This window comes from Cololabis saira, chromosome 13, assembly GCF_033807715.1.
Source record: "Cololabis saira isolate AMF1-May2022 chromosome 13, fColSai1.1, whole genome shotgun sequence".
Lineage (NCBI taxonomy): Eukaryota > Metazoa > Chordata > Actinopteri > Beloniformes > Belonidae > Cololabis > Cololabis saira.
In genome coordinates, this window is record NC_084599.1 from 5,265,750 (window position 1) to 5,283,858 (window position 18,109).

Consider the following 18,109-nt stretch of genomic DNA (forward strand, 5'->3'; position numbering starts at 1 on the left):
TAGCTTGGTGGTAGATATGCTGCTATAGGCTTATGCTGCAGGGGGGCACTGACATGATCCGCTGGGCGGTGCCTCTCACCCTTCTTCTCCTCTCCTTTTCCCTGCCTCTCTTCTCCATTACCATTTTTATTTATTATAAATATCTCATAGATATCATTTTTGTCCATCGTTCCTGTAGTTTCTTGTGCCGGCCCCCCTTTTTTCTCTATTGTGCATGTTTGCAGGCTGGAGCCTCGGGAGCTGCGTTCTGGCCTGTGTTCCCGGCCCCCCCTCCCCCCATCCCCGGTCATCCCGTTGCTGCTTCCACCTGCCTACGTGGATGTCTGCTGTTGCTGCTTCCGCCTGCCTGCACCCCCCCTGGTCATCCCGCTGCTGCTTCCACCTGCCTGTTGTGTGCTGCTGACGTCCCCAACTCCCCCAGTCAGGCCTTCGGCAGGAAGGTCCCCTCTTATGAGCCTGGTCCTGCTTAAGGTTTCTTTCCTCCTAAAGAGGAGTTTTTACTTGCTACTGTTTGGCTTAAGGTTTTTCTCCCACTATGGGAGTTTTTACCTGCCATTGTTTATATAATAATTGCTCAGGGGGCTTATGTTTATGTTCATGTTCATGTTCTGGATCTCTGGAAAGCGTCTAGAGACAACATCTGTTGTATTAGACGCTATACAAATAAAATTAAATTGAAAAAATTGAATTATTACAAGCATGAGGAAGAGACTTTGGTTAAATGTGATCAAATGGTTTTCCATCCCGACCTCCTGCAGGCAGGAGTGGGCGTTACCTCGGCGATGGCCAGCTTCTCCTGGGCCACGTATCCAGACACGTTGATCATCTCCATCCTGTCTCGCAGCGGCTCTGGGATGGTGTCGGTCACGTTGGCCGTGCAGATGAACAGAACCTGCAACGGAGAAAAACGCTTTACAGAAACCGCACCATGACTTCCAGCCGTCTTTCACCGCCACACGCATCATCCCACCTTGGACAGGTCCACGGGAACATCCAGGTAGTGGTCCAGGAAGTTGGCGTTCTGCTCGGGGTCCAGGAGCTCCAGCAGAGCAGAGGACGGATCGCCCTGGTAGCCACGGCCGATCTTATCCACCTGGTGGGGTCACCACAGTTCAGTTCAACTTTATTGTACTCCAAGGTACATTTGCCTAGCAATAAGGTGGTCTAGCGAGTCCAGCACCAAGACACCATCAGTACATACATGCAACATGGACATGCCACACCACCCTCCTCAACTGCTTATCTTCCATCGACACCACCCACACTCCACTGGACTGGTTTACATCAGTCCTCTCTCACGCACTCAGTTCATTCAACTCAAGTCCCTGAAATCCATCCCCTCCCTCCATAAACATTTCTGACTCTTCTGTTTCTTTTTTTCTTTATTTTTACTGCTGATGTTTTTAAATGTGTTCTGCTGTTTTTATTCTTTAATGTGTTGTGTACGGCGACACCTTGAGTGCCAAGAAAGGCGCCTTTCAATAAAATGTATTATTATTATTATTAGGGCCTGAGCACTTACAGTTCGAAGGCCCTATTGTATCTGTAGGAGTTCTCGTTCTCGTTGTATTTTTCTTTTGACGAAATGAGGGCCTTTTTTCCCCCTAAACGTGCCCCAAAAGTCACCAAATTTTGCACGCAAGCCAGGCCTGGCGAAAAATTTGATATTTAATGGTTTGCATTAATGGGCGTGGCCTAATGGCTCAACAGCGCCCCCTAGAAAAATTCCTGCCTCGAGCCCCACAATACGGTTTGACGTACATGCACGAAAATCGGTACACACCTGTATCATGTCACAACTTAAAGAAAAGTCTCTTGGCGTCATGGCCGAAACCGAACAGGAAATTGGCCATTTTGAATTAATCGTGTAATTTTGGCGCAATTTATGCCACTTCTTTCGGCCGTTAATACAGCCCGAACCGTAACGTGCACCCAGGTGTGTTATACATTAAAATGTGCGTCTCCATCCTGCGACGACACGCATTACTTTTCTCAGTCAAAAGTGTTACCGTGGCGACGATAGATGCCAAAAAGCGTGCCCCCCCTTCATCTGATTGGTCCATAGGAGGGGATGGATCCATTTAATAGTTCCTACTTTCTGCCATAACTTTTGAATGGTTTGACATAGAGAGTCGTGGAAGGCGTCATCGGACTCGGTTTTGAGTACTTGACCTTCGTTGGCCTGAATTAGCCCCGCCCCTTCTTCTGATTGGTCAATATTTGATAGTCCCTATTTTCTGCTATAACTTTTGAATGGTATGACATACAGAGTTGTGGGTGGTGTCATAGGACTTAGTTTTGAGTACTTGATCTTTATGGGTGAAATTGTCACGCGCGAGGGCCCGTTCATCGCTGCTTGCAGCTTTAATTATTATGGGCATGCCAAGTAGTGGCATGACCATATTGCAATCGTCCAGAATGGCCCAAAGGGCAATGTTGCTAGCATTTTGCTAACAAGCTAAAGTCGCAAAAGTCCCACTGCGCACCAGCGGGTGTACAGCATGACCCCGCTCGGATGTGGAAAAAAAAATCCCCAAAACCTAAAACACGGCCGGAAAAACGAGGAAAAACATGAAAATGAAGGCGATATATTAGTATCTAGAAAAGGTTTCCCTTTTCTTATTCTTATTCCGCACTTTTTTTCGTCCGTTAATGCGGCCCGAACCGGAACGTGCACCCATGCATGGCATACATCGTTGGATGTGTCTCCATCATGCCTCGATGGGCATTACTTTTCTCCGTAATAGGGGTTACCGTGGCAACGCTAGTGGCCAAAAATAAAAAAAAAAAGGCGAAAATTCAGACGCTTATTGCTCGGCCGAACTTTATCGTAGAGACATCGTTCAAACTTTCAAACACTCAGCCCGATTGTCCCTAACCGACCGTACAACCTTATTATGCCAAGTATTACAGTTTTTGTGATATTGACCTTTCATCTTTTTTTTTTTTTCCGTTTGACTTTGGACGCTTTTTGCTAGGCAACAGGTTATCGTAGAGACATCGTACAAATGTTTCCCGACTGGGCACGCTGTGGACTTCAACATACTCAAATTTCCTGAAGCTGTGATTTAAGGAAATTATATGTCAAAATCCAGGCCAAATGGCCCCATTCATTAGGATGGAGTTTTTTACCATGGTGAAAAAAAAACCTATCCGTTAACATAGCCTGAACCGGAACATGCACCCATACATGGCATACATCATTGGATGCGTCTCCATCGTTCCTCGATGGGCATTACTTTTCTCAGTCAAAAGTGTTACCGTGGCAACGCTAGACGCCAAAAAGCAAAAAAAAAAGGCGAAAATTTGGACGCTTATTGCTCGGCCGAACTTTATCGTAGAGACATTGTTGAAACTTTCAAACACTCGGCCCGATTGGCACTAACGGACCCTACAACCTCATTATGCTAATTACTACAGTTTTCGCGATATTGACCTTTCATTTTTTTTTTTAAATTTCTGTTTGAATTTGGACGCTTGTTGCTAGGCAACAGGTTATCGTAGAGACATCGTACAAATGTCCCCTGACTCGGCACGCTGTGGACTTCAACATACTCAAATTTCATGAAGCTGGGATTTAAGGAAATTTTATGTCAAAATCCAGGCCAAATGGCCCCATTCATTCGGATGGGGTTTTGTACCATGGTGAAAAAAAAAAACCTATCCGTTAACATAGCCTGAACCGGAACGTGCACCCATGCATGGCATACATCGTTAGATGCGTCTCCATCTTGCCTCGATGGGCATTACTATTCTCAGTCAAAAGCGTTACCGTGGCAACGCTAGATGCCAAAAAGCGCGCCCCATTAATAACTATTGGGAGCACAGGAATGAATGAAATACAAGCGTAAAAACACCTCAAACTGACATAGAACCACCCTAAACACAACCACTACAGCCCCAAACCAAAGCAGCAAGAGGGGACGAATGGGCGGTAGGGCATGCCCATGTCAAAATTTCCCGAAATTTTCTAGTTATTATTATTATTATTATAATAATAAACTATTGTTCCTTCAGCAAACTGACAAAAAGTCATCTGCGTATTTGAAAATAAATCTATCCCCCCTTCTGCTGCGACACACATTTGTGTAAAGGCTGAACAACAGGGGTGACAAAACACATCCCTGTGGAGCACCAGTGGAGGAACACACCTGGTTATGTTATTCACTCCCGCTCTCCACCACGACCCATTAAAGCACACTTAAAGCACATGGGGGCTAAAGGGAGTGATAAGCAGAGTGAGCAGTCGCCGCGTCAAAGTCCGCCAGATCAGGTCCAAACGTGTCTTATGTCTGGCAGCAGTCCAACTCTGACACCGTTACAGGAAAACAAACATGAACGTACTGACCTCGTCTATGAGCACCAGGGGGTTCTCCGTCTTGGTCTTCTTCAGACACTGGATGATCTTCCCGGGCATGGCTCCAACATAGGTCCTCCTGCACACACACACACATACGTGAGCATGCAGAAACCCAATGTTACTGTAACCCCCCCCCCCCCCCCCCCGCCATGAACAGATATACCGTATCGGCCCGAATACAAGACAACCCTGATTATAAGACGACCCCCGTCTTTTTCAAGACTCAAGTTTGAAAAAAGATTTTTTGAACACCAAATTAAATTTTTATACAAAAAATAATTACGGTAAATCTGCAACAAATGATTATGACAATATATTGGAGAGAAAAAGCCTGTTATTTTGCTTCATTCAAATCATTATCTTGAAGTTTGCATCATAACTTCTCCTCAGCTGCCGGTTAACCTGCCGATCTTCCACCCACTTTTCTCCAGATTGTCGCTACGTTTCTCCATTTTCTCTACTCTTATTTTCTTCTATTTTCTTTCTTACCGCTATTTTTTATTTTTATTCTTCGTGGAGTTAAAGCAGCACAACGTAACTTTCAGCTTTTCTGAGTTTGGCGGCATCTTTTGGACAAAAGCGGTAGTGCTTTACCAGAAAGAACACTACGTTTCCCATGAGCACCAGCGCGTACTGCCGGAAAACTCCTGTCCCGTCGCTGCATTTGTTTTGATAGTGAATGAAATAAGACGGGACGGACTTTCAAAACTACTTTTCTGTTTCACCAAGTGAACAGGCGGAACACAAAAATAAGATGTTAAACTGCTGTAAAGGAACTGGAATTTACCGGGATACCTTAAACAAGGAAGCCAGCGAGCGGTATATGGAGAAAATAATGATTATTAACGGTCTGGATCCATATGAAATCCCTACTGAAGAATGAAGCTCCTCGTCGGAGCTCCACTCTTTAGAAGGATTTACTGCTGCAGTTCTGCAGAACCCACGTCTTACTACCTTGTTTAGGAGTGTTTGGCAGCTGCTTTGGTAAATCTTTGACTCGCCAAGTGTTTCAATAAATTTGTATAATAGTACAACATACAGTACATGTTTTGTATTACTCTTACTTCCCTTTTCTTTTTTTTGACTGCTTTGAAGAGTGGGATTATTTTTTTTTCTCTGCAGCTACAAATAGAGTTAATATTTTTTCCTCAACAAACTAGTTTTATCTGAAGTTTTGGGTTAATCGCAGCGAGCTGGCCAGCAACTGCGTTTAGCTGGAGAAGTGGGGAATAAAACCCGTTTGAATGATCCGACCCCGTTCTGTGAGTGTTTGTTTGTGGTTTAAAGGAGCTTGAGACTCTCTAGCACCACCCTTCACCACGACGGCCGTTGGGGGTACTGCAGCCAACAGTGAAGCCGGCACGGGAGAACGGGGAGAACGTGCATGCAGCGTCATGTGACGTCACATCCGCAGGACAGCGCGGGAAATTCGGGACCGAATTGCAGCACATTTTGCAGCACACAGCCTGTTCAAGGCAAAGGAGAGATACACTAGAGGAATCATTCTTTTGGGTTTGGAACGCTTCATCTGACATTATTACTAGAAAACTTAAAATGTATACGGATTTTTTTCATAAATCCTGCCACAATCCGGCCTCAAGCTCCTTTAATAAACCTGTGTTTTGATCCGACGCCCGTCTGTGTGCGTGTTAGTTTGTTTACTGAGGAACGTTATGTTTGGAACGTTACGTTATGCTGCGATCCAACCGAGCCGACGACTCTTTTACTCTTTTAATTTGTTATCTCAGATTCTTGACCTCCGTGCTTCTGCCTCCAAGCAGGAAAGCGGTGAAAAGTTAAACCATTAGCGATCTTTTCCCCACGTCTGTTGTGTGGAGCTGCTGCAGCCACAACACAGCAACAGGTTACCAGCTTCTGCGGAGCTGCGCTCCACGCCCCGCCCATTTTCGTCTCGACTACGAATCGGGAAAGAGACGTATGCCGTAAAGAAGTCAAAGCCGTAAAAATGTGTAGTTTTTTAGTGTGGCAGGGTTCCTACCATGCTCCTCAAAGTTACATAGTGCCAGTGAAGGCGATACAGACCCCTCAGACCATGACAGAAGTTCATTAAACCTGTTGGAAGTTGATGTTCCATCACAATGACTCTGGAAATATGATATTAAGGTGGAAAAGTTACATAGTGCCGCTTTAAGTTCCGCATTCGTTTTAAAGATATCTGGCGCCATCTAGCGTTGTGATGGGTATAATGTCTAGACCCCGAATGGTCTTATTTTCAGTGCAAAAAACACCCTCTTATATTCGGGGCCAATACGGTATGTTCTTCGTCTGAGGTTCTATTTGTTTGTTAAACTATTCCAAACAAACAAACTAACAAACAAAACGCATTGAAGTGTTTTTATTTCCTGCCGGGTCAGTTTTCCAGACCTGTGCCCTTTGATCTCAGCCACGTCGGTCATGCCTCCAACGCTGAACCTGAAGTACTCCCGGTTGAGCGCTCTGGCGATGGAGCGGGCGATGGAGGTCTTCCCGACCCCCGGGGGCCCGTAGAAGCACAGGATCTTGCCCTGGGTGGAGCCTCGGAGCTGGCTGACGGCGATGAACTCCTGCAGAGACGAGAGCAGGTTCAGTCCTGCCACGTCCACGGCCGGCCAACCTTCAGTGCCCACAGTTTTGCTGCAGTTCTGCTCACCAGAATGCGTTTCTTTACATCCTCCATACCATAATGGTCCTCCTCCAGAACCTCCCTGGCTCTCTGCAGGGATAAGTTCTCCTCGCTGTTGGTGCCCCAGGGCATGCTGGTCAGCCAGTCCAGGTAGTTCCTGGTCACACTGAAACACAGAGTCGCCTGCATCACATGCTGGAGTTACGCTCTTTTGGTTACAACTGTTCCCTCGTTTAAAAAAATGTTTAATTTCAAAGGAAGCAACATGTCTAAGTTGGGAAACAAGAAAGAAAAAGGCTGAAGCAGTAAGTGACAATCACAACAACATTTAACCTCTAAAATAATTGACATAAAACATTGAAAAGATTCAGAGAATCTGAAGAAACCTCCGTGTGCAGGGGACCAGGCCAAAAATCTGCATTTTCGTGTTTCATTATTTCAGATTTGTGGAGTGGGGGCCTTCAGACAGCCCTGCCTTAAAACTACAGACATGTTTCAGGCTCAATAGAAATGTACAGTATGCTTAGCTATTTTATATTTATTGGGTAAAATGATCAATTTTAACTTGGTGCAACGTATTTGGCAAAGGAAATGTATTTGCATATTTCATGTATATGACATTTCAAAGTGCTTTACAAAAAAAGACATTGAAAAGATGCTTGAAAATTAACTGCAGTGTGTTAGTAAACCTCTAGTTAGTTTAAACTCTAGTGTGTAAAGCTACTTTCACATAGAACGCGGCACACCGCCGGGGTGGCGCAGACTCGGCGCAGAGCAGCACGCATATTCGTTGCAAGTTGCTTGGCGACCGAAAAAATGTTTTTCTGGTCTGGCGCCGGCTTTCCCATTCATTGTGTATGTGCTGCCACTGCGCAAGGGCGCAGGGCTTTGCACCGAGGTCGGCGGCACGCAACAGGGCGCACACCGCCGGGTTGCCGCGGCAGCAAGGGGGCAAGTCGGCGCAAGCTGCCGCTGCAATTGAAAATATTTTAATTTCACAATGACTATATCAAGTCAGGATTTCTGTGTTCAGAAACTGAATTAAATCTTTATGAAGTCATAATTCTTGACTTTACCTCCAATTCAATTCAACTCAATTTCTGTGCGAGCATCCTAGACACAGCTCCGTGTACAGCTGGAGTTCGCTACTGTTAGTTTACTGATAGTTATTTGAAACATGTCTGAATATTTGTCAAATTCTGAGGTTGTGGACGACGACTTTGAATATGATGGACGTCCTTACCGTTTTGAGCCAGAGTATACGGCTGAAGAGCTCACTGAACGGAGGACAGAGTGCGCGCACAGAGATGACGTCATGAGTTCAGAGGTCTTGTTTACAAACTGATTTATTTGTTACACACACAGCCCCGGATGTAGACAACAGGTCCTGGAAGCAGATCTAGTGATTCATAAAAGAAATTAACTAGTTTCGCGGCAATCATGTGTTATTTAGACGCTGCATCGTCTGTGTCCCGCTGTGCCCCGTTCACTACCGTTATATGGAGAAGCGGCTCGCAAAAAAACCCCTAATATCTTCCGAAGGACTCCAAATGACACCAAACTTTTCTGGGTGAGTATACGACCATAAAAAATGCCAGAAATAAGGTCCAGGTTGTAAAAAACCGAACTTTCCCTTTAAGCCCTGGACTTCGAGGAGGCAAACCGTCTGCATACATTTATGGTAATGTACACCTCGTTGGGCATTATCCCTTATGCCCCCAGTCTAACCCTCAGGAGCAGACTAGTTCTGGGACACGTACTGTGTGTTCTGATGAGGCCCACTCCATCTAGCTGGTACCTCACCAACACGTTCAGGTCAAGTCTAATTTATCCCTATAGGCAGTACTCGAGTTGTAAAAAAATAAATAAATAAAAAAATCAGGGGGGATGGTGGATTTGATCATATGGGGACAGATAATTTGTGCTGATTACAAATAATATAATATATTACAAATAATAGCAGTGACCAAAACACCTGCAGAAATACTGCAGGAATGACATAGCAGCAGTTAAATGCAGCCTTCTGTAAGCTTTAAATATCCACTGGGCTTACATCAAATACATCAAAACACAACAATAAAAAACACTTTTCTGAACTTATCAATATGACTCTGTCCTTCACAGGATAAGTAACATGGATCACTGCAAAAACTCTAAATCTTAACAAGAATATTGGTCTTATTTCTAGTTAAAATGTCTCATTTTAGTTAAAAAAATCTCATTACACTTAAAACAAGACTCATCACTGGAAAAAACAACAATTTTCACCTGTTTCAAGTAGATTTTCACTTGAAATAAGTAGAAAAATCTGCCAGTGGAACAAGATGTTCTTGCTTGTAATGAGAAGATAAATCTTGTCCCACTGGCAGATTTTCCTACTTATTTCAAGTGAAAATTTACTTGAAACAGGTGAAAATTGTCAAATAAGTTATTTTTCTGGTGTTATTTTTCTGGTGATGACTCTAAGGGCCTGATTTACTAAAGGTTTGCGTGTGTAAAAACGTGTGCAAACTTGACATCACCCGCAAACCAATGTGCGAGCTGATCTACTAACAGCGTGCAAAGACGACTGCGTCTCTGAAATGCGCTAAATTGCACACGCAATTCAGTTAGTACTTTTGCCCTGATGAATAATCAATATGGGGCGTACCCGGCAGAAATCGCTAAATACTGGGAGGGGAAGATGCAAATTGCTCCATTTACCACACGCAATGAGATTTACCAAGCCTGAAAGTAATTGCGCGTATTGTGATTGCGTCTGTATTTAATACGTTCGAAAGGAAGGTGCTAATCTGCTGCTGCTGTTATTGTGGCAAGGAGGGACATCCAAAATCAAAGAATACGCAGAGAGAGACTCTTTATTCTGCTGCATGCTATTTTAAAAATGGTTTTATTAGTTTTATTAAAAGGCCACTTTTTCTTTAGTTCTCCGCCTTATATCTTGCACCTTCTTTTATTGTGCCCCCCTCCACTCGCCCACAAGCAGGCCAAGCCTTTGTGCCAAAACTTTGTATTTTATTGATTACTTATCTTATTGAACGTGAAATCATCCTTCGTAAATTAGATTTAATTAAAACCCGTGCTTATTAATCACAAAACACAGGTTAAACATCATGACCAAATCCGCTCCGACCCGCTGTGTCAGGATCAGCGCAGACAGACTGCAGCTTCGCCTGAATTATGGTTCTGCGTTAAATCGACGGCCATATGATGGTCCCGTCTGTCACACATTTACTGTCAGTGTTTGCTATATAATATATAATATTTGCAATATACTGTGGACATCTGAATAAAAACTTAACTCATAAATAGATGAATCAAAGCGCTCTCCAGCTCTGTGTCTGATTGTCTTTTTCTCCTCAGATCATGCCGAGCACCGCCGGGTCACGCAAACCCGACCAATTAAATATTAAAATCAAATTCAGTCTTGTGGCCCGTTTTTCTATTTCGTATTTTTGATCTGTGCCTAAAATTGAAATATGAAAAACCAGCCGTTTTTCCGTTTTTTTGTGTTACCAACTGCATTTATTCTATCGTAGATTTTCTCCGATATTGCGTTTCTTTTGGTAATGTTTAAATTTCTTTGCTGTAGTTCATGAATGTGTTTATTTGCCTCTTCCACTAATATCTCTAACTCCAACTCGTCAAATTTCATTTTGCGCTTGTGACTTGTGACTGTGCATTCCATCCACTCTCCATGGCGCAGATCTGCGCTCGCAAACCTTAAGACACGCAACACCTCATTTAAATACTGCTGTTTGCACCTGTTATCAATTGCGCAAGCAATCTTAGTTGATCACCCGCAAACCACACGCAAACAGCACGCGCAAACTTTTTCAGTGCACACGCAATTTAGTACTCTTTATTTAGGATCTTAGTAAATCGGGCCCTTAATGTTGAAATAGCAGTAAAACCACATTCATTGATGAAATGACATAAGGGATGGAAAGGGGGGATGGAGGTTTTACAGGGGGGATGATTTGGACTGTTTTTATTTCAGGGGGGAGGCCATCCCTCCTCATCCCCCCTCAACTCCAGTACTGCATATAGGACATTTAAGACAGGGAGCTGACCAAGGTGCTGAAACGTTACACAGAAAAAACAATATTAAACTAAGATAAACTAATCGCACCAATCACCACAACAAATTCCTTGTGTGTGTTTTCTTAAAACAAACTCGGCAATAAACCTTTTTCTGATTCTGAGAACAATACATTACCCAGTAAAAGACTACAATAACAACAAAAATTGTAAAAAAAAAAAAAAAAAAAAAAAAAAAAAAAAAGAAGCAAAATAGTGTTTCTATGATAAAACCGATGACTGATCAAAACCAAAATACAAAGAGTTACAATAACCCAAATAAGTTCAGCAGACCCTGAATGTTCACACTGGAACCATTTCAGGAGCAGACTCCTCCCAACCGGCTCCTGGTCCCGTGGGGGGCGAGGGACGTGTGGCTCCAGTTTGTCTGGCTCTTAGTTTCTAAGACATTATTACAGTTTATACGAAAGGATTTTATTCTTTGTAACAGAGGTCAATTTTTCAGATCAGTCACAACTGAGGACCTGACCAGGTGACCATCCTGTAAGTAAATCACAGAACCCAAGATGCAGCAAAACCCAAGCGGAGCTGCCAGCAGCGCGAGCAGGAGACCTACTTGAACTCTGACGAGTGGTTGTCCAGCAGACCCAGCTTGTTCAGCTCCTCGTTGATGACGTCCATGATGGGCTGAGGCACCGTCCTGTCTTTGAGTCTCTCTCTGAACTTGTCCTCTATCGCTTCCTTGTCATCTTTTTCCAGACCCAGCTCCTGAGCGCACACACACACACACACACACAAACACACACACGTTAAACTCTACCCTCGACCACAGGCCAGTTCCTGGAGCAGAGGGAGAAAACAGTTTCTCCTGGTCCCAGTTGTCACCGCTGGCAGCCAAAGCCTTTTGTTGTGTTGCGACGTAAATATCAGACAGTTACACAACCCAACAAATCAACTGGTGCCATAGAATGGAGAAAAAGCAAACGCAAACTTTCACAGTTTAAAAAGAAAAAAAATTAAATCCTAGTTTTAACATCAGTTAGAATTCCTGGTTTTCTTCTTTAGTCGTCAAATGACTTCAAAGTTGGAAAATAAACGGAACCTGGAGAACTTCACAGGAGGATCCTGTCATTCATCCCCCGCCTTCTTTCATGTATTGTTCCATCTCTTTTTTTCGAGTTTTATATCCCGTTCATATATAATATATACAGTATATATATATATATATATATATATATATATATATATATATAAATAATTTTTCTTTCCTGGTTCTTTTTTTTTTTTTTTCTGCTTTTTCCAGTTTGGTCCTTTTTTCCCTGGAGTTTTAGTTCTGCTTTTGTCTCCTGGGATGGTCCTGGTTCCATGCAGTTTTTGTTCCGACTCAGTTGTTGTGTCCCGTGTGCTTCCTGCCCTCCTCCGGTGGTTCTGTTCTGTTAGTTTCCTGTTCTTATTCCCACTCCTGCCCTCCCTTGCCAGTGTTTTCCCGCCCGGTTTGCACCGGCCACCGACTGAGACGGGGCTCTCCTGCTCCCCTCTGCGTTACCTTCTTGATGATCTTGAGCTGCTCCTGCAGCAGGTACTTCCTGTGGGTCTGTTTGATCTTCTCCTCCACCTGAGTACAAAGCAGAAAGAGGGATGAGCGGGCGATGGCCGGAGGAGGAGGAGGAGGAAGGGGTGTGGGCTCTGACCTCGCGGCCCAGGCGCTGCTGCAGCTTGCTCAGCTCGTACTCCTTCTTCAGCAGAGACAGAGCCTTGTAGAGACGCTTCGGGATCTGCACACACCAACAGACAACACCAAGCTCGTTTACATCTTCTTACACCAAAGTCATCTTTTAAAAGATTAATTTTATTCATGATTATAACAAACTTGCTGTTATGACGCTTTTACACTAGTACCTACTCAGCCCGACTCGACTCCACTCCACTCGGTTTGGTTCTTTTCCTCTAGGGGTGTAACGTGCCGAGTAGATACTTTTCTGTATCTATTCTGCCGAGGTTCTAAGCTGCTGAGTCGGCTGTATCTGACATCATCACACTACAGGACACCGATCAGCGAAAGAGCGACTGACAGCGGCTTCTTGTTCATTTTATTCAACCAGCAACGGCAGCAAAAGTCTGTTTCATGATCCAACTCTGAGGGTCAGATGTTCATAAACCTGGTGCTGAGGAGAGAATTAAAAAGATCTAGATGGCGATAAGGAACGACCAGATCTACCAGGAACTCTGTCACTTCATAGCTGCTCACGGCTGTTATTGCTAATATTCCGGTTACTGAGACATTCGGAATATTCCGTTTACATGGTAAATAATCATTTGGGATATCTGGATCAAACCAGCGACGCACAGAGAACGTGATGACGCAATTCCCGTCATTTCCGCTTCTTCTTCCTGTATCCAAATTCAAAACAAATGCTGCTTCGCGCAACTTTTCTCTCACCTTCTTGTAAATCTTCTATCCCGGTACTTTGTACCGTCTACAAATGCAGAAATGTTCATATCCTTCATTACATTTATGAAGTGATTAGTCTCCTCCTGGTCTTGTGTTTCTCCGTGTTTAGAAGAACTTCCTGGACTCAAAACACCAGGATTCCTTGTGAACAGAACATGTGCAGAAAACAGATTCCTGTTCCGTTTGATGGGGATATTCTGTTTGGTGTTTACATGACCCAATATTCAGGTTTTAAAAGGAGTAACTCAGGGCTCATATTGGGGTTTTTAAAAACCAGAATATGAGCATATTGGGGTTATTCAAAGGGGTTATTGGTGTTTACATGGCCGTGCAAATTCGGGTTATTGCCAATATTCGGGTTTTAAAAGGGTTATTGATGCTGGAAACCCAGTCTATCTATCTTCTCAATAACAAAGGAAGCCTGTAAGTGTAGGGGCTGGTCGCCATGGCGACTGCTCACATTGATCTCCTCCAGCACGTCCTGCAGCTCGTGTGACTCCGCCCCGGTCAGAGCTGCTCCCATGTCGCTCAGGTAGATGGGATTATCCACCACTCGCTGGCCCGCCTGCATCATCTGCAGCACCGACTCCCTGAGACACACACACACACACACAGGCCGTCCTCACCAGCACCAACACTAATACTCACTATGCAATCCTTTACCAACCATATTACCAGAAACCAGGGGCCGGATTCACAAAACATTCTTAAGAAAAAAAATCTTCTTAAGTGTCATTTTTTTCTTAAGTTCAGTTTTAAGAAGAAAAAAGAGAAGAAGTCATATTCTCCAAAAAGTTCTTAAGTATTTTCTCAACTTTCTTCTTAAGAAAAAAACTTAAGAATACCGGTAAATGGTATTCTTGAAATAAAAGTTCTTAAATTTGTTCTTGACTTTTTTCTTAACTTTAAGACAACCTTCTTAAAATGTCTTCTGTGAAAAGGTAAGACTCTAATATCACCTTTTTCAACACATTAATCTCATCCACCATAACCTTGAAAAGTTCCTGCATCTCTTTTTCTCCTTCTCCATGTTTAGTGAGTGACTGACGGTTAAGACCAAACTACCTATAAATGTTGTTTGTTGGCGCGTGCAATGCAATGACATATTTTAAGAAGTTCTTAAGTAGGAAAAATAAGAAATTCGTAAGAAATGACAGTTCTTAAGACGGTTCTTAAGAAAATATTGAGGAATTTCACTTAAGAACTTTCTTATGAACTTCTTAATTTTAGATCTTAAGACATTTCTTAAGATCGTTCTTAAGAACATATTGGCGAATCCGGCCCCTGGACCAGCTGGACCGGGAGAAACCAGGACCAGCTGGACCTGGAGAAACCAGGACCAGCTGGACCTGGAGAAACCAGGACCAGCTGGACCTGGAGAAACCAGGACCAGCTGGAGAAACCAGGACCAGCCAGACCGGAACTCAAGAGACTAGACTGGACTGGACTAGAGACTAAAATGGACTAGAGACCAGCTCCAGCCTCAGAGTTGGTTGAACATTACGGTCCCACATGTTTTAATGTTGCAGCGTTAACCCCAGCCTGAGGAGCCTGACCTGTAGAGGGGGTTGAGACTAGACTAGACTAGAGAAGACTAGAGACTAGACTAGACACTAGAGTAGACTAGAGAGGAGTCTGACCTGTAGAGGGGGTTGAGAGCGATGATGTCTCTGATGGTCTTCACGATCTCTGCCGTTAGAGCCTGGACAACACAGAGGCTGTTATTCCAGCGGGCCAGCGTTCTGGCTCCAGCGGGCCAGCGTTCTGGCTCCGTGGGCCTTCACGGTTCAGTTCTAGCGGCGTACCTTGACCTCCTCGGTTACGGTGAACTGCTCGTGCTGGATGTTGTCCACTTCAACCATCAGGATGTTGGAGGAGGGCAGCGGCTGGAGCTCTGGACTCAGGTCTGCCTCGGAAATCTGAGCAAAGAGCAACCCTGTCACTAGAGCCCTGCTATAGCAGGACGCTTTCCTTCATCCCGCTCAATTTATGACCATTACCACCCGCACCTGTGTTACACTCCCGCCCGCAAAACTCTACACAATAATAGAGATGCATTGATTTAGTGTCTTCCCCCACCCCGCAAGAGAAACGTCCAGACAAATCTACCTGATTTAATGTTAACATGATTGTAAAGGACCATATTGAGCCAATTTGTTTAGTTGATACATTTTTCTTTATGATAAACATGGGATTTGTTATGAGTATAATTTCAGTTGATTATTCTTTGGATGTGTCTTAAAATTGTAATTTCTTTTGTGTATATATTGTATTTAATATGATTTGTATGTAAATTGACCGGAAATCCGCCCACATTATTTAAAAGGTCCGGCGGGCGGCTCCAGCTGTTGTTGATCAGCTGGCTTCTGACAGCCGGGTAAACCTTAAAACTTCCCTGGGCTTTCATACAGGATTGGGTCCCTTTTTGTCATCTGTGGCTCTGTGCCGGTCAGTCCATACATTTTTTTGTGTTGATGGTGATGAACAGACAATCACCTTTTCAGGGTCTGCTCTGTTTGTGCGAGAGGAAACCAGTTTGTTTCGCATTCCTTGGAGAGCGCAGCGAGGTACGATGTTTGTATTTGTTTTCTGGTTGTTTCCTTTGACAATTTGATATAGTTGTGTATGTTTTTAACATTGTATTATTAAATTAAGAACAGTTTCATTCATGAGTTTTCTATACGCGCTGTGGAAACTAGTTTTATAAATTGTTTGTATCCTTTTCCAGTTTTCACGGTGTCGTAAGGACTCTGTCGGCATGATTCCGGATGCGACTTCAATAAAACAAACCTTACGCATCAGTCGAGACTCTCTACCTTTCTTCAAATCCAAGGTCTGCTACAGTGAAAACTCGGCGTGGTGAGTGAAATGTCAACGGCAGGAGCAGCGAACTCAGCGTGGTGAGAGACGTTGTTTAATAAAAGCACCGGACGAACTGAACCTTGAAAAGGATTATTCCCAAACGGACTGAAAAGGGTGGAATGGACTTTCAGAAAATGTAACAATTGCTTGATGATATTTTGAATGCGTTTGCCACATGAAAATATTCAAATGTTTGTGATTGAAACTTCATTTTAAATATATGGACGGTCTATGTAAATGATGAGCAGTTAACTGTGGACTTTGTGTAAAAACCTGTGCTACATTCATATTATAGTCCATTATCTTGCATTTAGTCAAGTGATCAATCATATTAAATAATGTCATCAAAAGAGGGAAATCAAAATGAAAAGCCTAATGACGCACAAGAACCGACCCCTAGTGGCCGTGAGCAGCAGCTCACAGAAAAGGGTAAACAAATGCGTGAAGCAGGAGCTAAATGGCACATAACAGCATTCATAAAGGCTTATGAATCCTGGAAGCAGATGGCTAAAGAAGCCAGGACAAAGCTAAAGAAATTCTGCGTCAAGGAGGATTTGGAAGATATAAACAAACGAGTTCAAGGTGGATATGATCGAGTAAACCAAAGTTACGGACCACTTCTGCGAAACTCTCTTAATACTCCTGACATTATACAGAAAATGGATGCTTGTAATACGCTGACTACAGAGATCGCTGACCTCGTGAGTAGACGACTGGACAGAGGCCTTGATCAAAACACCTTTAACCCTGAAACTGAGAAACAAAGAGTGAGAATGATTTTAAATCGAGATGATCATGGGTCGATCTTTGGCGGAACTAACACCGAGACTGTTTTTGATGAAAGGGAAGATAACTTGTCAGTCATTTCTAGAGCCTCAAAACGAGCAGATGCAGAAGCAGATCTTGCAGCTAAATGCGAGCAAGCAAAAGCAATGCTGGAGATACAAGTCCAGCAAGCCAAACTTAGTAAACTGGAGAGTGATTGGAAACTCCATGAGTCACAACTGTTGGTACAATTAAAACAAAAGCAGGCGGAAGTTGACTTGAAATTGCAAGAGGAGAAAACAAGGTTGAAACTGATGGAAGTCAAAATGGATGTTAAAGTGGCTGCAGCTCGTGTTCAAACATACAATCAAATTGAAGGGGATGCTGCTGATGAGCCTTACAATCCAGACCCTGTTAGAGTGACTCCGCCTATGAATTTGAATAGTCATCTAGACACAGTAGCCATCTTTGCTGAAACAATCGCAAATTCACTCTCCTTAAATCGCCTCCCTGTTCCTGAGCCTACCACATTCGCTGGCGATCCTTTGAAATTTGTGGACTTTAAGGTGTCATTTAGAACTTTGATTGACTCTAAACCTATTCCTGCAAGCGAAAAAATGCTGTACCTGAAAAGCTACCTTGCTGGTGAGGCACGTAAGGCTGTAGAGGGATTCTTCTATCGGAGCTCTGAAGACGCTTATAAAGGTGCCTGGTCTGTTTTAAAGGACAGGTACGGCAATCCATTCGTTGTTCAGAAAGCTTTTCGAGATAAGCTGATGAAATGGCCTAAAATAGGTCCAAACGACCCCCTTGCTCTCAGAGATTTTTCTGACTTTCTAAAAGGCTGTGTAGAGGCCATGCCTCATGTTAAAGGGCTGTCTATCTTAAATGACAGCGAAGAAAATCATAAGCTTTTGAAGAAGTTACCAGACTGGGTTGTGCGCAAATGGAGCAGAATTGCTGTGGAAGAGCTTGATAAATCTGAAGAGTATCCAAGCTTTGAACA

The 18,109-nt window shown here is 43.6% G+C and overlaps 1 protein-coding gene across 1 annotated transcript in view; it reads right to left on the bottom strand.

Annotated features, from left to right (window-relative positions):
- Window positions 1-18,109, bottom strand: part of lonp1 (lon peptidase 1, mitochondrial) — a 40,961-nt gene that overhangs the window by 13,498 nt on the left and 9,354 nt on the right. The window contains exons 5-15 of the mRNA XM_061737424.1: window positions 15,282-15,395; window positions 15,117-15,178; window positions 13,937-14,066; window positions 12,716-12,799; window positions 12,571-12,639; window positions 11,641-11,792; window positions 7,011-7,149; window positions 6,746-6,924; window positions 4,349-4,436; window positions 971-1,093; window positions 776-892 (exon numbers count right to left, since the gene is read on the bottom strand). Coding sequence (XP_061593408.1) covers window positions 776-892; window positions 971-1,093; window positions 4,349-4,436; window positions 6,746-6,924; window positions 7,011-7,149; window positions 11,641-11,792; window positions 12,571-12,639; window positions 12,716-12,799; window positions 13,937-14,066; window positions 15,117-15,178; window positions 15,282-15,395 — 1,257 coding nt within the window. The remainder of the gene's footprint in view (window positions 1-775; window positions 893-970; window positions 1,094-4,348; window positions 4,437-6,745; window positions 6,925-7,010; window positions 7,150-11,640; window positions 11,793-12,570; window positions 12,640-12,715; window positions 12,800-13,936; window positions 14,067-15,116; window positions 15,179-15,281; window positions 15,396-18,109) is intronic.